At 36.2% G+C, this 21,678-nt stretch overlaps 3 protein-coding genes across 4 annotated transcripts; 2 read left to right on the top strand and 1 right to left on the bottom strand.

Moving 5' to 3' along the window:
• Positions 1 to 29: 29 nt before the first annotated feature.
• ubl5 (ubiquitin like protein 5) lies at positions 30 to 2,663 on the bottom strand. The gene is made up of 6 exons (XM_011477464.4): positions 2,530 to 2,663; positions 2,302 to 2,405; positions 1,941 to 2,002; positions 1,393 to 1,476; positions 1,258 to 1,295; positions 30 to 302 (listed from the first exon to the last, which is right to left on the bottom strand). Exons 1-6 carry the CDS (start codon positions 2,552 to 2,554, stop codon positions 259 to 261), a joined length of 357 nt encoding a protein of 118 aa, XP_011475766.1. The 5' UTR covers positions 2,555 to 2,663; the 3' UTR covers positions 30 to 258.
• Positions 2,515 to 6,912, top strand: pin1 (peptidylprolyl cis/trans isomerase, NIMA-interacting 1). The gene is made up of 5 exons (XM_023958511.2): positions 2,515 to 2,657; positions 3,540 to 3,622; positions 4,513 to 4,621; positions 4,703 to 4,813; positions 6,112 to 6,912. Exons 1-5 carry the CDS (start codon positions 2,600 to 2,602, stop codon positions 6,219 to 6,221), a joined length of 471 nt encoding a protein of 156 aa, XP_023814279.1. The 5' UTR covers positions 2,515 to 2,599; the 3' UTR covers positions 6,222 to 6,912.
• A 2,803-nt stretch (positions 6,913 to 9,715) lies between these two features.
• LOC101163466 (perforin-1-like) lies at positions 9,716 to 21,138 on the top strand. Of its 2 annotated transcripts, none has more exons than XM_078950827.1 (10): positions 9,716 to 9,849; positions 11,307 to 11,566; positions 11,647 to 11,726; positions 11,832 to 11,877; positions 11,974 to 12,116; positions 12,207 to 12,345; positions 12,412 to 12,492; positions 13,876 to 14,372; positions 20,365 to 20,458; positions 20,779 to 21,138. In XM_078950827.1, exons 2-10 carry the CDS (start codon positions 11,309 to 11,311, stop codon positions 20,989 to 20,991), a joined length of 1,551 nt encoding a protein of 516 aa, XP_078806953.1. In that variant the 5' UTR covers positions 9,716 to 9,849; positions 11,307 to 11,308; the 3' UTR covers positions 20,992 to 21,138. The 2 variants fall into 2 exon arrangements, with proteins under 2 accessions (XP_078806953.1, XP_023814274.1); XM_023958506.2 differs by lacking the exons at positions 20,365 to 20,458; positions 20,779 to 21,138 and adding exons at positions 14,456 to 14,549; positions 14,880 to 15,469.
• Positions 21,139 to 21,678: the final 540 nt, after the last annotated feature.

The raw sequence follows: 21,678 nt of genomic DNA on the forward strand, positions 1-21,678 counted from the left end.
AAGTGATTTCAGCACACAATAGTCATCACTTTTTTGTTCCTCTCAGATTTATTTCAAAAATATTTAGACAAAAAAAAAAAAGGCAAAGTAACAAGTTTTACATAATAGATGGTGATCAAAAAATTAAACTTGAGCTAGATGGAGCCATTTTCCCAGCTGTAATGTCAAATCTTGGTGGTTTCCAGCTACACACTGGTGTATGGATGCAATCTCCACATGTGATCCTGCCATCATCTGGCCCCGGTCCTCCGCTCTCTGCTACTGGTAGTACAACTCCAGATTCATGCCATCGTGGATTTCATCTGAAGAAGCTGCAGTTAAGAATAGATCTGTGACCTTACAGTGTTCACATTCACAAATTAACTGAAACAGAGACCAGAAGGTTTCGATATTGTCTACTGCAGGGATCTCCAACCTTGTTGGAGCCAGTATCTTCCCGACCCAAACGAGAGCAACAGAGCCTCACTATGTGTAGAAATATACACTATATTTTTGTAGCAATTAAGGCATTTACTTTATACAATTTAGCTTTTGAATATGTACAATTACTGAATACTTACAGTTGTATATTTTTCTGTATAAAAATTTTTTTAATTTATTTTCCTTTCAATGGCAGTACATTTAAATTCCTTTCAAAATAAAATACACCGTCTTACACAAGATCCTCCTGCTGCAGCAGATTTAATTGAATTAAAAATCCATGGCATTTTCTGTTACGACTTTACAACATCTTTTTCTTCTTTTACTATTGAATACAAATACAATAACAACACTGGTGTATAATCTATTAAAAAACCTGCACGTGTAAATGCAATCATATACTTTAAAAACACCAACCAGTTGTTGTGCAGCAGAAGATAATATCTGCTTCATTTAATAATCAATATTGAACAGCTTTGATGGTAGATTAAACCTTTTACTATCATTTTGGTCAGTTATCAGATATGTTTGAACTTTATGAGGAGTGGAAAATGACACAAGACCTCTTATATTTAATGTGGATGTTAACAGTGGTATATAAAAATTTTTTTTACTAATACTAGCTCACCTCAGTTAAAAAATCCAAACATAATGACAAAGCTTAAAAATATTTTTCAATTTTATTCAAAACTTCAGAATTTAGAGTGATAAGAGCCACGTGTGGCTCCAGCCTAAGACCTTGCTTTTTAGGTTTTCAAATACTAAAGAAATTAGAGGGCAAATCGGTCCTTTCTGCATCAGCTTAGTAAAGGTCAAGTCAGTGCGTCAAAAGGATACAGTCACCGAGAGACACGTGATCCTTGAAGATGGTGTACCTATTAAAACAAGAACACATTTTCTAAGTAAAGAAGCCAAAAAGGGCAATGTTCATTGTGATGCAAAGAAGAAAAAGGCAAAGGAAGGCAAAGTTACCATTTCTTTAGTACAATTTTGTCATATCTTGTTCCCGTCTGTGCTGCAATTAGTTTCTTCAGGTCTCCAATTGTGTCCTCTGAGCTGTGCAAGGATGTTGAGGAGCAATTTGGTGACGTGGAAAACCCTTCAAAACAAACACTTCCAGCTTTCATGTCCTGAATGTTTTCAGTCTTTAGATTTTAAATAGAGCTGCATGATGGTGCAATGGGGAAGGCCCTGGTTCCAAACCCTGCTGGGACCCTTCTGTGTGGAGTTTGCTTGTTGCAGAGAAACCCCATGCACTCCGGCTTCCTCCCACAGTCGAAAATACATGATTCATAGGTTACCTGGTTATTCTAATGTAGGCCCAAATGGTTATTCTAATGAACCCCAAATGGGTTCATAAGGAAAGGGTCCATCCATAGCACGGTTACTGTGCTATGGATGGACCATAGCACAGTAACCCCCCCCCCCCTTAACTAATCAGAACCAGCATGTTGCAGTGCAGTATTAACAGCCAAAACATCTTTAGCAGATCAGCAAATCAAATGTGTTCAGAAGGATACTTGCACTTGACCCGGACTTTCTTCCCAAGACGATCGTTGCAAATCACCTCAATCATCGTGTACTGTGAAAAAAAGAGGAGCTAGTAAGCTGAAATATTGGAGTTATGAACAGGAACGACATTAATCGTTCACACCACTAACATTAAGTCAAAAGAATGTGTAATTCATTTTGCGTCAACAGCAGAAACTAAATTGACGATGAAATTCGACCAGCCATGATTTTTTTAGCTAACCCGTTAGCTTGTGCACACAACTCTTTTAAATATATAAAACATAAATTAGATGGCGCCTATTAAGATCAACTTAAGGTTTCAAAAATGTTGCCAGACGTGTTAAAAAGATCAAAAAGTGTAAAACATACGTTAAATGTAGCCCAAGATTGATGGATTTTCTTCACTAGTTGAAACCTTCTGGAAAGCTCTCGGTGCTCATCACCGTAGAATCGATGTCGCGTGTTATTGTCCTCTTAACCAATTAGATAGTAAGAAATATGATTGACAAGAGTTGAAGACCAATAGTAGGACGGACAAGCCGTTTGGGGGCGGGCCAAACTCAGAAAACAACTTTTGCCGTAAACCGACTGTCGTACCTGCTGAGCCGTAGCCGTGTCGCATCGTTTGAACGTTGAATTCTAACTTGATAACGTTGCAGCAGATAACATGGCAGACGAGGAGAATTTACCGTCGGGATGGGAGAAAAGAATGAGCCGTAGTTCAGGTAAATATACATAAGACGGGGGAGGCTGAATGTATGAGCTCAACTGCAGCCCACGAGAAGTTGATTTAGCTTATAGCTAGCCCGTGCATCGTGGTAAGCGAGGCTTTGTGAACTTGTTTCAGGTGAGGCTGTCCTGCTAATGCATGCATCGGGGTTACCGACACGGTTTCTATCAGGAAAAGTGCCGCTGGGAAAATACGGTTATGCTACGGTTTGCTTTATAACTAGCTTTTCCCCCACTTTTTTTTCTAATGGAGATGTTCTGCAGGGCCGCCGTTGCATGACGTCACCTGGAATTTGCGCAGACGCAGCTTAGACCTGATGTCTTGAAAGTATTTTGTGAATATATACGCACAGTAAAACTGACAATTTGGGGAATATTTTGTAAACAAGATCACTTTACATTTTTTTCATATATAGGTAATTATTTAACTTTGAGAAATCTACTAAACTTTCAGATCCCCCCCAAAATGTGATTTATTTCTGCAGATACGTCTGTTTATCTGATTTCTCTTCTTCTTTTACAGAAAATCTGTTTGGGTAGATGATTGCCTTGTAAAAACTTTAGGTGTTTTTTTTTCTGTTTTATTTGTGTGTTTCTTTTCAATGGAGTAAAAAGGAAGGATTGCAAAGGAACAGCTTTTTGCAGACCTATAAACTAAATTGAACACTGTCAGCAGTTGATGCATTGGTTTTATTCAAAACCATGCAACTTCATGACCAACTACTATGAAACAACAATAATACCGATACGGGGAATTGTGAGTGCTTTTGCAGTTTTAGTGGGTAAGGTCATGTAAACTGTAATTTGATTTTTGTGTCTTCTAATGTCTTGGATCATTCCAAAGGTGCTGATCAAACTGCTTTCTTTGCTGTTTGTAGGCAAGGTGTACTACTTTAACCACATCACTAATGCCAGCCAGTGGGAACGTCCTGTGGGAGATGGCCGTGGAGAGCCAGATAAGGTGGACTTCATTTTGTGTGTTTTATTAGCAATACATTTAGGATTGAAATCATAATAAATTCACTAAAGAAGTATTTGTAGAGCTTGTGATAGTGATGTACCGGTAATGATTAGTTTTAATGACATTCATATTAGGGCTGCACCATATGAGGAAAACTCGCCATATTAGTGATCAATATTGCGACGACGATAAAACATTCATGAACAAATAGCAAAACGACTAAAAACATCATTTCCATTTTACTGCAACAGTTTAATTTAAATAAGAGTCAACATAACTTAAATTATACTCCAAATGACCCTCGTCTACATAGGAGGCGAACGTCTAACCTAAGAAAAGCTTCAAAATAAATAAATAAAAGAGCCCCATCTGATTGGTCAATTTATTTGATTCGTTAAATACTCCAATATTTGTTTTAGCACATTTAAAGTAAACATTTATTGCTATTTTTGACGACTTTTGCAATATGCGAATTGCACAGCTTGAAATTGCGATAATGATACATTTGCGTTTTGTTGTGCAGGTCTAATTCATATGATCACTTGTGGTTTCCAGTACGATTTTATGGTCAATATTGGTTCAATCTAACTAACACTTGGTTGTTATTATGTTATAGTAAAGTAAACCGTCCCTTAAGCCAAATGGTATTTCCCGATATGGAAATAATATATTTATTTTAATTTGAAACAGTTTTATAATGTAATAGATCGATTCAATTAACAAATGCCTCAGACAGATTGTTCTGCTTGGATCGTAGGAATATAAATCGATTGATTGATCAGGTCAATTAGTCATTACACCCCTGCACAGAAACATTTTATAACACTTTCTAACAAATAGGTGATGATGTATTGTGTATCTTTTTGTGTTTCCTCCTTTCTCTCTCTCAGGTGCGATGCTCCCACCTCCTAGTAAAACATAATCAGTCTCGACGTCCTTCTTCCTGGAGGGAACAAAATATAACACGAACTAAAGAAGAGGCTATAGAGCTTATTCAGAGTAAGTAAGGCAGAGGACAGAAACACCAGATCTGTTTCAAATCTCTACTTAATCTGTCTTTTTTTTGGTTCTGTTTTCTAGAGTACATAGACGAAATCAAATCTGGGCATGAGTCTTTTGAATCTCTAGCCTCTCAGTTCAGCGACTGCAGCTCAGCTAAGAACGGTGGAGATCTGGGACTGTTTGCCAGAGGTACCAACATCATAATGGGAATATTGGGTTTTCTTAGTTTTAGTTCTTCAGCTTTTATGTAGTTATAAGGTAGTATTGTCCTAATATTTACAGTTTTTTAAGTAAAAATGCTTTCTAATTTTAGTTAAAAAATGCTTAATAATTAACTCTGTTTATAAGGTTTCCTCTCCAGCAAAAGCCTCATAAACTTTTTTACTCTGTCTATTTGTTGGTCTCTCAACATTGCTTTGTTGCATTTGCCAGGACAATTCTTATCACTTACTCTGGCACGGGTTGTCTTTTCTGTTGAATCAACCCACAAATGCCAAACTGAAGAGAAATTACACATAATGCTTATATTATACGTATTAGAAAACATGCAATTTAGTTTTAGTCTTCCTAAAATACCCAATTTAGTCTAAGTTGGCTTACGTCTGCATGTTTGCATTCATGATCTACATTTAACTCAAACCTCATCACCCACCTGATTAAAAAAAAAAGATAATGACTAGTAGCACTAACAACTGTAAAGTTTATTAAACATAACAATGTGTCTACCGTATTTTCCGGACTATAAGTCGCCCTTTTTTTCATAGTTTGGCAAGGGGTGCGACTTATACTCCGCAGCGACTTATATTAGAAATAAATTGAAATAAATACATTGTTAACCCTCCTGTTATGTTCATTTGTGAGGAACAGAGATGATGTTCCTGGGTCAATTTGATGTATGAGGTATGTTAAGTGTTAAGAGGATGTTAAGTGACTCAGAGAATCAGCAAACTTTTTTTTACAGTAACATCTTGAAGGCTAACAACATAATATTCTATTTTCCAATGATTTCACAGATTCAGAAATGCAATAAAAATGACAACTGTTTCTACAAATACAGGATGAAAACAGAGTATTAGTTGGCCAATGATGCTTCATGAAAAGAATAAATAAATAAGTTTGAGAAAAAAATAATGTGAAATTATTAGATAAACAGTCTGCTATGATTGTGTCATATAAGGTTGTGAAAGTTAAAATGCGACTTATAGTCCAGTGCGACTTATCTGTGTTTTTTTCTACTTTATAATGCATTTTTGGGCTGGTGCGACTTATACTCCGGTGCGACTTATACTCCGGTGCGACTTATAGTCCGGAAAATACGGTAAATCTGCAGAAACCCCAATCACAGCTGAGTGTAAAGAGTCAAACATTACAAGACATTGTTGGTTTTTTAGTCTATGTAATTGAAACAGAAACAATTTTCTTCTAAACACGATGGAAGCACAGAGTTTATTTCTTTAAAATGAAGTTCCTCTTCCTTCACTCTTTAGGTCAGATGCAGAAGCCTTTTGAAGACGCGTCCTTCAATCTGAAAGTGGGAGACATGAGCGGCCCCGTCTTCACTGATTCTGGCGTCCACATCATCCTACGCACAGGCTGAAATGCCTCACGCTCGACCCTTCCTGTCTACATCCTTACATGTTTGCATCCAGACCAGCCTCACCTGTAGTTTCTTTCTATGACACAACCACTCAATGAATACAGCTTACAGCCTGTTCTCATTGTTTTAGGATGCATCCAATTGTGGGTCATTTCTGTACCCAGAGAACTGAAGTACTCTTCAAGATCTCAGCTTTTTATTAGCCATGGCCGATTTGTGATATAAAAATATTATTAGTGCCTGTTGAAGTGATTATTCTCTGGAAGGAAGCACATGGACAGAGTGGAGCAGTAAGTGTGGAAAAGCATGTCATTGGAATGCTTCAAAAAGGACCGTTTGCTGTTTGTTTGACTGTAGCCTTTTCCATTATTACTGTACGTGTGCCAAAGCAGTTCCTTTTTATCTGATGATTTGGTTTAGGAGGGTTCAAATGTCTTTGCAGCATTGCAGCACCTTGAGTTCTCTAGAGTTTTACCTAGTTAACTCTCTAACTCTGGTTTAAGATTGCTTCCATGAACTCCAAATGTTTCTTTATAAAGCTGACTTTGAAAGGTGCATGATCGATGCTCTGGAAACCCCCCAATGAAGAGCCTGCTGGTTGAAACTATTGGCTGAAAAGCTTTTAAAAGCATCAATGTTGGGGAGAACTGTTAACACTGTTTTTGTTTGAGAATAAATGAGATAAAATCCCTGTTTTGTGAGACTGTTCCTTTTTTTATTTGAACCATGTCCCATTGACTGTAAATGAGAATATGAGCATACAGTCAATTTGTCCTTAACTGTATACATTTATAACATAATACCACCAGTGTCATATGAACTCGGATGATACCTAATTTTTTTGTGTTAAATATAGGTTTATATTTGCACAAAAATGTGCCATAATTAGATGTTAATGCAAATAAGATGACTCCTACCATTTTTGATATTTTGTTCTTGATAACTACATTTTGAATTGTATCACTCGGCATTAAACGGTAAAAAGCTGGAATTTCCTGCTCAGTCTTTATCAGTGAGGATTTTTACCTTATATCTTGTAGTCTTAGCATAAAACACAGTAAAGTAAGAGTAAATAATGTCAGCACCATTGTTGCAAACCATATGACATGACTTGGTCAGGTCAATACAACACTGGGTGTATGTCAGGGCTGCCCAATACTGGATTTGTTTGCTCATTTAAAGGACATTTTTCAAAATGTAACAATTTTTGACTAATTTCTAGGGGCTGGTTAATAGAAATCAAACCAAATTTAGTAATATATATTAAAACATGAAAAGAAATAGAAATTCGACATGAGACTTCCGCTACTGTTGAAATTTGAAGATACACAGCAAAATTGGAAAAAATCTTCTAAGCACAAAAAATAACAAATAGGTTTCTTTTTACAAAATAAAATCGTAAATTCATGTTGTTTTTTTTGGTGCCCTAAAACTCCATCGTAGAATCACATTTGGCCAGTAAGTAATTAGTTAAAAAAAACAGAGATCCTGTAAAACATTTACACAGCAGTTCATCTAATTTATTGGACATGAGCGTAAATAAACTGGCAAGAACTCCTTTGAAATTGGGTCATTCCTAGAAAACATCTTCACATGTTGTCTTTATGGTCTTTATAGTCAGATAATAAATCAGACTTTCTTATTGTAAAGAAAAATGCGAAAACTAGTTTCTGTTGATGAGCCTACTCGAGTATCTCTTATTCTGATTCACTGAACACACTTGATGCAGGTGATCAGCAGCAGGGAGACCTGGAAAACAGGCAGGATGGTATTTTACCCGTTACAAGAAAAATTATCATATTTTATGCCATGCAAAAAAGAAAATCTTATAAAGAAGAATTTTTGACCAATTTCTAGGGGCTGGTTAATAGAAATCAAACTAAATTTAGTAATATGTATTAAAACATGAAAAGAAATAGAAATGCGACATAATACTTCCGCTACTGTTGAAATTTGATGATACACAGCAAAATTGGAAAAAATCTTTAAGCACAAGAAACAACAAAAAAGTTTTTTTTTTTTTTTTTTACAAAGTACAAATAATATGTTTGCTTTATATGGAGAGAGGAGAAAAACAATTCATAAAAACTAAACTGTCTGAATCACATTTGGCCAGTAAGTAATTAGTTAAAAAAAACAGAGATCCTGTAAAACATTTACATGGCAGTTCATCTAATTTATTGGACATGAGCGGTAAATGAACTGGCAAAGAACTCCTTTGAAATTGGGTCATTCCTAGAAACATCTTCACACGTGCTCTTTATAGTCAGATAACAAATCAGACTTTATTATTGTAGAGAAAAGTATGATAACTAGTTTCTGCTGATGAGCCGACTTAAGTGTCATCTTATTCTGATTGACTGAGCATACCTGATCCAGGTGATCAGCAGCACTGAGACCTGGAAAACAGGCAGGATGGTAGAACTTGACCAGGATTAGGTAGCCCTGGTGTATGTGATTGCTGAAGCTAGGGTTACGACGTCATGTGAGAACAGAATCTATCTTTATTTTACATAGTTAATATGTTTTTCAATAACAAGGCTAAGTTTACTTTTTATGGCGACTTCTTATTTTTTCCTTTCTTTTGTTACTTTATCCATCTATCTTTTATCTCCAGTTAGTCCAGTGTGCTGTCTGAAAGGGTTGCTGGAGCCTATCCCAGCTATTCAGGATATAAGACATTGTGAACCCTGCACAGTGTGCCCATATTTGTATAAACTAAGCCTAAAATTAACCAAGTTTTCTGATTTATGGCATCCTATGATTTTTCGTATGTTAAAGTTTGGGAGAAGAACTTTATATAAGATGACCTCTTCATTTCATGATGCTCTCATAAAACAGGAGTTGTAGACATGGCGTTGATGGACTATTTACACTAATGTCATATACATTTTTACCGCCATCTGACATGCAAAAAGTACGAACTGCATCATCACACTTTGTCAAGCCATTGTGCTTGGGTTTTATCCACATTTGGCTTTTTGAAAAACGTGTCTAGCTAACACAAGTTTACAATTTAGAACAGATTAAATGAGTGATAATAATGTTAAAAAAACAAGTCAAAATCTGAGGTTCTAAAGTTTTATTACACTGACATCCATGGAGGGACTTTTATGAGTACAGCAATAAACGGCTGTCATTTAGAAATCAAAAAACAGCAACTAAACTGGCTTCAATTAAAATATATGCACATATTTTTAGCATTTTATGAAAAACCTTCTGGGTGTGAGAACAAAAACATAAAAATAAGCCCTCAAAAAGAGACAATTCGACCATTAAGCTGAAGTATAGGCACAAAAACATTTCACAAAAAATCAATAAAGCAAAAAATACATAATTAGTAAATAATTTTCTATTTCCACACAAACATTCTATTGTGTATTTTTATAGGAGGCTATCAAAGCAGATATTTTTACAAGGCGGTTTCCTTTACCAATGATGCAACAACATGTTTTCTTTAGTCTGTAAATCCTGTTATCTCTGTGCTTTTAAGTTGTCCAACTTCCTTGTGCTTCCATATAAATAGCAGTTTTAGCTGCTCTGATCAAATCTTCTTGGCTCTTGACTGCTCAGAGTGTTTTTTTACATTTATTTTAAAGAGCTGCTGCAACTTTCAACACTCAAAGAGGTATGAATAATTTTTGATAAATAGAATAATTTCACAAGTAAATTAATCTTAAAATTTAAATTTACATTTGGGTTTTTTGTTATTGTTATTTTACCAGCACCGAAGCCAAGAAATATTCTTTCATTTCTTATATTGTGTAGGTGTTTCAGGCATCTATGATGTGGTGATGTTTACTTTTTCAGCAAGTTTACTAGAATTTTATATTTTTCCTGAAATATCCAACATTAATGAAGCCCTAAGCTACTAAAAAATAACCTATGGTATGAGATGAAGGCAGGAATGCAGAAAAATAATGTAATTTTGAATATATAATCTTGGTTTATTAAACTTTTGTAGAAGGATGACCCAGAGTGGAAAAGTTAATTTACAGAAAAGGAACCACAATTGTGTGATTTTCTGCACTGTCAAGCCAATATTTTAGAAAAGAAAATTGATGCATCCGTGCTACACTGCAAAAACTGAATCCTATGACAATAAAAAGAAAGCGTTTCAAGAAAAATGATCATATTTTCTGTTTTGCAAAAAAAAAAAATCTTATAAAAAGGTTGTTTAATAATCAAAATAATCTTAGGGTTGAGAAAATATGTCTTAGTGACTATTTTATTTTTTATTTTTTTAAGAATTCTTTGTAAGACCATTTTTCTTACCACAGTGGTAAATTTGTTTGCTCATTTAAAGGACATTTTTCAAAATGTAACAATTTTTGATTTCTAGGGGCTTGTTAAATTTGATGATACACAGCAAAACTGGAAAAAAATATTTCAGCACAAAGATCAACATTAATATGTTTGATTTATACAGAGAGAAGAGGAAAGCAATTCATAAACTACTAAACTGTCTGAATCACATTTGCCCAGTCATTTATTAGAAAAAGAGAGATCATGTAAAACATTTACATGGCAGTTCATCTAATTTATTGGATAAGAGCGGTAAATAAACTGGCAAGAACTCCTTTGAAATTGGGTCATTCTTAGAAACATCTTCGCACGTGGTCTTCATGGTCAGATAACAAATCAGAATGTAATATTGTGAAGAAGAATGTGTAAGTGAAAAAGCTGGTAAGTGAGGCCTAAGCACCCGGAAATAAAGGTATGACCTGTGTTAGAAGGAAACATGTTGTATACTACAGTTAAAAAGATGGAATTTCTTTAATGTTTAATTCTTGTGAAGTGAGTTCTTTGAAAACAATAATTGTTTTTTTTGTGTAAATTATTGCAAACACTACATATGACTGGTGACCTGTTTTGGTTGTAACCCACCTTCTGGTAGCTGGGATCGGCTCCAGCAACCTTGTGACCCATAAGTGGATTTAGCAGGTTCAAAAATAGGGTGGATGAATATTACAAACAAATTAATGACAAAAATGAGAAACCATACTTAGACATGCAACAGTTTTTAAACAAAATCTTTAACTCCAAAATGTATCTTTGTGTTTATATCATATAATTTCATTTCAGACATGAGGGCATCTTCATTGTCGTTCTTTTTCCTGGCTCTCCTCCTGTCGATGTCCCCCGTTTTGTCATGTCGTATTGGAAACAGCAGCGAGTGTGATTCCGCCAGTTTTGTACCAGGCCACAATCTGGTGGGAGAAGGCTTCGACGTGGTCAGGCTGCAACGAAAAGGAGCTCATGTGATCGATGTGAAGACCTACCTCACAGCCGATGGCTCCTGCACCCTCTGCTCCAACTCTCTCCAAGGAAACAGACTGCAAAAAGTGAGTAAAAAAACAGTAACATAATAGTTACAAATAAACATCAGACATGGTGTCATTCTGGATTAATTTTTTCCCTTCAGTTACCAGTTTCTGTGATTGACTGGCGTGCATTCAGTCACTGCAGTGCTGACATCTACAGCTCTTCCCACACATCTGTCAGGTACAGTTTGAAGCTGTATTTTGTCTTTATGTTATTTTAAATACACAATGCTGCAGATTTACCTTTTGAAATGAAAAAAAATTAAATGGACAACTTTGTCCCCAGCTCGCTGATTGAGACATACTCTGCCCAGGACAGCAATGACTGGAAGGTAGTAAATATTGCACATATACAGACTCCATTATTAACCATTAGAGGATTGTGCACAAATCTTTGCCTGTTTCCTTTTTTTCTCGTAACTTATCAGGTCGGTCTAGAGTTACAAAAGTATGTGTCGGCCAACCTGGAAGTGGGAGGAACACGCTCCTCCGCTTACAATTTTGGTTCACAAAGGACCAGTGTGGACCGCCACTTCTTCAGCATACACAGAGTCACCTGCAGCCATTATAGGTATACTGTGAACAATCTTGCATGATCACAGAAATGGTTACATTTCCAGTTTTTCCTACAACTTTTTGCTTTTTTTGCCGTTATGTCTAGTTATCGTTCATCAGTTAGACCACCCCTCAGCTCTGAGTTCATGAAGGATGTAGGAAGGCTGCCAAGCCACTACAATTCCAACACCAAGGCTCAGTATGAAGAGCTTATTCATATCTACGGCACACACTACATCAGACAGGTTCATTACTCTTTCACTTTGATGTTTTGATGTAAAAAAAAATTTTTAATGAGAAACTTTCTTTAGGTTTATCTCGGAGGAAGGCTGAGGCGAGTGACTGCAACACGAACCTGTCTGGCTTCACTGAATGGACTCTCCTCAAATGAGGTACTTGAAGAGAAGATGTCTCACAGAAATAAAATATAAAGATCACATAAAGGCACAAACATAGTCAACAAGATACAAATAGATACAAATATGTAAGCATGTGTGACAGACAAAAAAATGCCCAAAGTATATAAAATTAAATATTTCTAGCATGCATTTTAGCATGGATCCAACTTTTGTCATTATCAGTTACATACATTATTTTTCATTAAAGCTTATTGGCATAATGAATACTGATTTATTGTCTTTTTGGTATTTTTGTGTTTGTGTTCTTCTGCCATAAAACGTAAAAAAAAAAAGAAACAAAGCAGGAGCGTAGACAGAACTGACTCAAACTTTTGAAAAAGTACAAAACATACTGAAACATGACTTGGTGAGAAACAGAACCCAAACATGACAAAGAGGAAAAAAGGACAACAGTCTGAACAATGGAGAAACAAAATATTGAGCCAACAGCAAACAACTTCAAACAATTAGCCTAAATGTAGGGAAATAAACAGTACCAAAACATCCGTGATATTCAGTTTAACCTGATCATATATTGGCAGGAGGCAGAACCATTGACTGCATACTGTTTGAGAACTGAGTGACCCCTCTCCCTGGTGTTTCAAATAGGAAGTACCTGCCAAAATCCCATAGATTTCTACAGAGAAATAATCAGCTATTAGTCATATTTGTCAGAGTAACCATTTTTGCTCTAATACCTTTTTTAACATGTTCTTGCCAATTCTTTTTTACTCATCATATTCATTTTCTGTAGTACAAATTATTCAAGTTATAAACTGACCGATCAGATGCTTCAATAAAATAATGTGGTTTCACATTCAACGTTCAAAAGTTTTGATTGACAGATTCTCCCGAGCCCGCTTTCTAGTGGTAGGGGTGTGGACTTTCAACAATCTCACTCCTAATTGGTGAGAGTGGTTGCCATAGAAATGTTGATACAGGCCCATTTGGACCAATCACTGCTTGCTGACGTCATCTGGTTCCAACATGTACGTATCGCAAAAATTGGCGACTGAACTGACTTAATTTGTTGAAACCGGAAACAAGTCATTTTCTATGGGTGACTCACTCGGTTCTCAGTTCTCATAAAAAAAAAAAAAAAATCTTTAAAAAAAAATTATTCAAAACGACATCCTTATTCAGTTTGCTGGAGGTGTTCCAAACCTCTGTTGTGAAAGTTGTGGTACATTCTATAGCACATGCCAATAGGGCCACATAGGGACAGAAAGCACACGCAGTTTCATTCCCAAAGGCCAATTTTGAGTCAATCAATAGCTTTTTGTGAGAAGACAGTTCAAACCAGCACACCACCATTCAGATGCAATTCTGTGACATTGTGTTCTGCCGTTGCAAATACTTGTCCCTTCTATCTTCTAGGCGCACTCTTGTTTATCTCAGGGCATATCCATTGGTTTGGGTAAGTTGAAACTATCCAGCTCTCACAAGTCCTGCAAGCAGGTTCTTGAGAACCAAGGTACCTCCACAACATACGGCTCTGGCTTCCATCAGCACTACACAGATGTCTCCGGAGGCAATGGATGGCTAGGAGAGTTTTCAGTTTCCCATAATGACTCCAGGGGCTACCACAGTTGGATGGCGTCTTTGAAGGATCACCCAGACATTGTTTCATACTCACTTCGCCCAATGTATGACCTAATGCCTAATGAGGCCCAAAGAGCTGGGATGAAGGCCGCTATTGAAAAATACTTGGGAGACAACGCTGTGAAACGGTCGCCAAATGAACCAGCGTGTAATGGCTATACTCCGAATCTTGCTACCAACTGCTGCCCCATGCAGGCCAGAAGAGGAACCTTGGAGGTGACCATCATCCGAGGATGGAACTTGAAAGGGGATTTAACCGGAAAGACCGAAAGGTGAGACTAGGTCAAAGCTTAAGTGAGTAATTCATCAGCAATATTAACAAATCCCTTCCCCTTGTGTTTTTCTTTGTTCACAGCTATGCCAAGTTGTGGTTTGGTCCCCACGATCGCCGGACTCACATGATCCGCTCAAATGATCCACGTTGGAACGCTTACTACAATTTGGGCAAGGTCAGTCAACGTCAGCGTTATAAAATGTTCAAACAACATGGCAAAAAAAAATAATTCCCCCTTTTTCTACAAAAAGTTTTTATTTTAAGCTCACTTATGGCTAACAAATGTTTCCGAAATATTTTGTGAATAATAAATGAAAGGATTTCCTTTTTATGTTTTAATTAACACAAGTTTAAACAAAAAACTAAATTCTTTATTTGTACAGTACCAGCATATAGCCCTGGTTTAGATACTGTTCTATTTAGCTTTGAGCTAAAATAAATACTAATATAACTTTTAAAGAATAACACATCTGTAAAATGTTGTTTTATTTCTTTTTGCATGAAGGTGGACACAAATCCTGGTTTAAAGGTTGAGGTCTGGGATAAAGACGTGAAACATGATGACCTCCTGGGAACATGTACGAAGTCTGTGATTCAGGGCACACACAGATTCACCTGCCCAGCTAAAAAGGGTGGCTTTGAGGTCCAGTACACTCTGACCTGTGACCCTCATCTGACTGGAGACAAGTGTGAACGTTACAAACCATCTCCAAAGTAACACGTTTCCCCAGCTTTCTCTGATTTGATCAAATGTCATAACTGCTTATGTTTTTGTCCTACATGATAGATTTTTGTTAAAAAGAAATCTGACTGTCCTTTTGATCAAAAACCTGACTGCAATATTTAAAAATGGCACTGAAAAAGTCAATGTTATATAAAAGTAATTAGAATAATTTTCAATCATTTCTATGTTGCCACCGTAACCCCACTTCCTGATCACATGTAAACAAAATGTATTATTTGACTCATCTTACGTTCAACTATAAATGTCAAAGATGAATAACATAGATCAACTTCTAAAGAAACTGTTATTTCTGTAGTTTTATTGACTAAACTTGTATTGAACATTAAAAGATGTTACAAAAGAATACAAAAGCTGATTTTCTGTGGAGTTTTTTGTGCCGTGTTGTAAAATACAAAAAAATTATAAAGAAAAGTTGTACTACTGTTGACAGCTGTGACAGCCTTTATGCAAACTCAAACTGTTGTTACAGCCATTGTATATCCAGTATTCAACTTTTAGATTTGTCATATTTATGACACTTTGAATAACTCCTTTCAGAACCGCAATCCTCTTCATCTGTGGAATAAGTTTTTTAAATGGTATAGTACAGGATGGTAATGTTGATCCGACCAGACACTGTAGTGGTGGATAAAGAACAGAGGAAAGTCGTTGTGGTGGATGTGGCAGTGCCAAGTGATGGCAATATCAGGTAGAAGGATTATAAAATACGGAGAAATACCAAAGACTTATGGAAGAACTGGAGAATGCTTGGAAGGTGAAAAGGACAATGGTGCCCATGCTAATTTGAGCACTTTGGCCGTAACCCCTAAACTGGGGGAGTGGCTAAAGCAGATCACTGGAAAAACCTCAGTCAACTCAATCCAGAAAAGCGCAATATAGGAACTGCAAAGATAGTGTGCAGGACCCTCAAGCTCCCAGGCCTCTGGTAGGACCCAAGCTTGGAGGAGAAACCACCCGCAGAGGATGAAAAAGGAATTTATTTTCATTTATGCATACACTCACTGGCCACTTATTAGGGACACCTGTCCAACCACTCAGTAAAGCAAATTTCTAATCAGGTAATCACATGGCTGTTACGCAAATGTATGTAGGCATGTGGATATGGTCAAAAAGAACTGCTGCAGTTCAAACTGAGCATCAGAATGGGGAAGAGAGGTGATTCAACTGACTTTGAACGTGGCATGGCTGTTGGTGTCAGACGAGCTGGTCTGAGTGTTTCAGGAATTGCTGATCTAGTATTTTTACCCACAACCATCTCTATGATTTGCAGAAAATGGTCCAAAAACTAAAACACATCTGCCTTGTTGATGCTAGAGGTCAGAGGAAAATGGCTACACTGGTTCCTGCTGATAGAAAGACAACATTAACTCAAAGAACCATTGGTTACAACCAAGGTCTGCAGAATAGCATCTCTGAACGCACAACACGTCCAACCTTGAGGCAGATGGGCCCCTGCAGCAGAAGACCCAACCGGGTGCCAAGATACAGGAAAGGTTCAAGTTGGTGGTGGTGCCATAGTGGGGGATATTTTGTTGGCACATTGGGGCCCCTTAGTACCAATTGGGCATGGTTACAACGCCACAGCTGACCTGAATATTGTTGCTGACCATGCCCATCCCTTTATGACAATAGTGTGTACCATCTTCTGATGACTTTATCCAACAGGATATTGTGCTGTGTCATAAAGCTGGAATCATCTCAGACTGGTTTCTTGAACATGACAGTGAGTTCACTGGACTCCAATGGCCTCCAGAGTCACCAGATCTAGACCCAATAGAGCATCTTTGGGATGTGGTTTACATAGCAGTTCATCTAATTTATTGGATATGAGCAGTAAATAAACTGACCAAGAACTCCTTTGAAATTGGGTCAATCTTAGAAACGTCTTCACATGTGGTCTTTATGGTCTTTATTGTCAGATAACAAATCAGACTTTCTTATTGTAAAGAAAAATGCGAAAACTAGTTTCTGTTGATGAGCCTACTCGAGTATCTCTTATTCTGATTCACTGAACACACTTGATGCAGGTGATCAGCAGCAGGGAGACCTGGAAAACAGGCAGGATGGTATTTTACCCGTTACAAGAAAAATGATCATATTTAATGCCATGCAAAAAAGAAAATCTTATAAAGAAGAATTTTTGACTAATGTCTAGGGGCTGGTTAATAGAAATCAACCAAATTTAGAAAAGAAATAAAAAAATTCGACATAATACTTCCGCTACTGTTGAAATTTGATGATACACAGCAAAATTGGAAAAAATCTTTAAGCACAAAGAACAACAAAACATTTTTTTTACAAAATACAAATAACATGGTTGCTTTATATGGAGAGAGGAGAAAAACAATTCATAAAAACTAAAAACTAAACTGTCTGAATCACATTTGGCCAGTAAGTAATTAGTTAAAAAAAACAGAGATCCTGTAAAACATTTACATGCAGTTCATCTAATTTATTGGACATGAGCGGTAAATAAACTGGCAAGAACTCCTTTGAAATTGGGTCATTCTTAGAAACATCTTCACACGTGCTCTTTATAGTCAGATAACAAATCAGACTTTATTATTGTAGAGAAAAGTATGATAACTAGTTTCTGCTGATGAGCCGACTTAAGTGTCATCTTATTCTGATTGACTGAGCATACCTGATCCAGGTAATCAGCAGCACTGAGACCTGGAAAACAGGCAGGATGGTAGAACCTGACCAGGATTAGGTAGCCCTGGTGTATGTGATTGCTGAAGCTAGGGTTACGACGTCATGTGAGAACAGAATCTATCTTTATTTTTACATAGTTAATACGTTTTTCAATACCAAGGCTAAGTTTACTTTTTATGGCGACTTCTTATTTTTTCCTTTCTATTGTTACTTTATCCATCTATCTTTTATCTCCAGTTAGTCCAGTCTGCTGTCTGAAAGGGTTGCTGGAGCCTATCCCAGCTATTTCAGGATATAAGACATTGTGAACCCTGCACAGTGTGCCCATATTTGTATAAACTAAGCCTAAAATTAACCAAGTTTTCTGTTTTATGGCATCCTATGATTTTTCGTTTGTTAAATTTTGCGAGACAAACTTTATATAAGATGACCTCTTCATTTCATGATGTTCTCATAAAACAGGAGTTGTAGAAATGGCGTTGATGGACTATTTACACTAATGTCATATACATTCTCACCGCCATCTGACATGCAAAAAGTACGAACTGCACCATCACACTTTGTCAAGCAATTGTGCTTGGGTTTTATCCACATTTGGATTTTTGAAAAACGTGTCTAGCTAACACAAGTTTGCAATTTAGAACAGATCAAATGAGTGATAATAATGTTAAAAAAACAAGTCAAAATCTGAGGTTCTAAAGTTTTATTACACTGACATCCATGGAGGGACTTTTATGAGTACAGCAATAAACGGCTGTCATTTAGAAATCAAAAAACAGCAACTAAACTGGCTTCAATTAAAATATATGCACATATTTTTAGCATTTTATGAAAAACCTTCTGGGTGTGAGAACAAAAACATAAAAATAAGCACTCAAAAAGAGACAATTCGACCATTAGGCTAAAGTATAGGCACAAAATCATAGTGTCACAAAAAAATCAATAAAGCAAAAAATACATAATTAGTAAATAATTTTCTATTTCCACGCAAACATTCTATTGTGTATTTTTATAGGAGGCTATCAAAGCAGATATTTTTACAAGGCTGTTTCCTTCACCAATGATTCAACTAGCTTGTTTTCTTTTGTCTGTAAATCCTGTTATCTCTGTGCTTTTAAGTTGTCCAACTTCCTTGTGCTTCCATATAAATATCAGTTTTAGCTGCTCTGATCAAATCTTCTTGGTTCTTGACTGCTCAGAGTGTTTTTTACATTTATTTTAAAGAACTGCTGCAACTTTCAACACGCAAAGAGGTATGAATACATTTTGATAAAGAGAATAATTTCACAAGTAAAATAATCTTAAAATTTAAATTTGCATTTGGTTTTTTTGTTATTGTTATTTTACCAGCACCGAAGCCAAGAAATATTCTTTCATTTCTTATATTGTGTAGGTGTTTCAGGCATCTATGATGTGGTGATGTTTCCTGTTTCAACAAGTTTACTAGAATTTTATATTTTTCCTGAAATATCCAACATTAATGAAGCCCTAAGCTACTAAAAAATAACCTATGGTATGAGATGAAGGCAGGTATGCAGAAAAATAATGTAATTTTGAATATATAATCTTGGTTTATTAAACTTTTGTAGAAGGATGACCCAGAGTGGAAAAGTTAATTTACAGAAAAGGAACCACAATTGTGTGATTTTCTGCACTGTCAAGCCAATATTTTAGAAAAGAAAATTGATGCATCCTTGCTACACTGCAAAAACTGAATCCTATAACAATAAAAAGAAAGCGTTTCAAGAAAAATGATCATATTTTCTGTTTTGCAAAAAAAAAATCTTATAAAAAGGTTGTTTAATAATCAAAATAATCTTAGGGTTGAGAAAATATGTCTTAGTGACTATTTTATTTTTATTTTTTTAAGAAGACCATTTTTCTTACCACTGTGGTAAATTCTTGTGAAATGAGTTCTTTGAAAACAATAATTGTTTTTTTTGTGTAAATTATTGCAAACACTACATATGACTGGTGACCTCTTTAGGGTGTATCCCACCTTCTGGTAGCTTGGATCGGCTCCAGCAACCTCGTGACCCATAAGGGGATTTAGCAGGTTCAAAAATAAGGTGGATAAATATTACAAACAAATTAAAGACAAAAATGAGAAACCATACTTAGACATGCAACAGGTTTTAAACAAAATCTTTAACTCCAAAATGTATCTTTGTGTTTATATCATATAATTTCATTTCAGACATGAGGGCATCTTCATTGTCGTTCGTTTTCCTGGCTCTCCTCCTGTCGATGTCCCCCGTTTTGTCATGTCGTATTGGAAACAGCAGCGAGTGTGATTCCGCCAGTTTTGTACCAGGCCACAATCTGGTGGGAGAAGGCTTCGACGTGGTACAGCTGCAACGAAAAGAAGCTCATGTGATCGATGTGAACAAAGTGGGCAAAAAACTTGCTACCAACTGCTGCCCCATGCGGGCCAGGAGAGGAACCTTGCAGGTGACCATCATCCGAGGATGGAACTTGAAAGGGGATTTAATCGGAAGGACCGAAAGGTGAGACTAGGTCAAATCTTAAGTGAGTAATTCATCAGCAATATTAATAAATCCCTTCCCCTTGTGTTTTTCTTTGTTCACAGCTATGCCAAGATGTGGTTTGGTTCCCACTATCGCAGGACTCGCACGATCCGCTCAAATGATCCACGTTGGAACGCTTACTACAATTTGGGCAAGGTCAGTCAACGTCAGTGTTATAAAATGTTCAAACAACATGGCAAAAAAACCTGAATTCCCAATAAATATATATTTTTAAGCTCATTTATGGCTAAAAATGTTTCCGAAATATTTTGTGAATAATAAATGAAAGGATTTCCTTTATATGTTTTAATTAACACAAGTTTAAACAAAAAACTAAATTCTTTATTTGTACAGTACCAGCATATAGCTCTGGTTTAGATACTGTTCTATTTAGCCTTGAGCTAAAATAAATACTAATATAACTTTTAAATAATAACACATCTGTAAAATGTTGTTTTATTTCTTTTTGCATGAAGGTGGACACAAATCCTGGTTTAAAGGTTGAGGTCTGGGATAAAGACGTGAAACATGATGACCTCCTGGGATCATGTGTGAGGTCTGTGTTTAGGGGCACACGCAGATTCACCTGCCCAGCTAAAAAGGGTGGCTTTGAGGTCCAGTACACTCTGACCTGTGACCCTCATCTGACTGGAGACAAGTGTGAACGTTACAAACCATCTCCAAAGTAACACGTTTCCCCAGCTTTCTCTGATTTGATCAAATGTCATAACTGCTTATGTTTTTGTCCTACATGATAGATTTTTGTTAAAAAGAAATCTGACTGTCCTTTTGATCAAAAACCTGACTGCAATATTTAAAAATGGCACTGAAAAAGTCAATGTTATATAAAAGTAATTAGAATAATTTTCAATCATTTCTATGTTGCCACCGTAACCCCACTTCCTGATCACATGTAAACAAAATGTATTATTTGACTCATCTTACGTTCAACTATAAATGTCAAAGATGAATAACATAGATCAACTTCTAAAGAAACTGTTATTTCTGTAGTTTTATTGACTAAACTTGTATTGAACATTAAAAGATGTTACAAAAGAATACAAAAGCTGATTTTCTGTGGAGTTTTTTGAGCCATGTTGTAAAATACAAAAAAATTACAAAGAAAAGTTTTACTACTGTTGACAGCTGTGACAGCCTTTATGCAAACTCAAACTGTTGTTACAGCCATTGTATATCCAGTATTCAACTTTTAGATTTGTCATATTTATGACACTTTGAATGAGGTCTCTTTTTAGAACCGCAATCCTCTTCATCTGTGGAATACATTTTTTAAATGATATAGTACAGGATGGTAATGGTGAACCAACCAGACACTGTAGTGGTGGATAAAGAACAGAGGAAAGTCGTTGTGGTGG

The sequence above is a fragment of the Oryzias latipes genome, chromosome 1 (assembly GCF_053564925.1).
Source record: "Oryzias latipes strain Hd-rR chromosome 1, Olatipes_Hd-rR_3.1".
Taxonomy (NCBI): Eukaryota; Metazoa; Chordata; class Actinopteri; order Beloniformes; family Adrianichthyidae; genus Oryzias; species Oryzias latipes.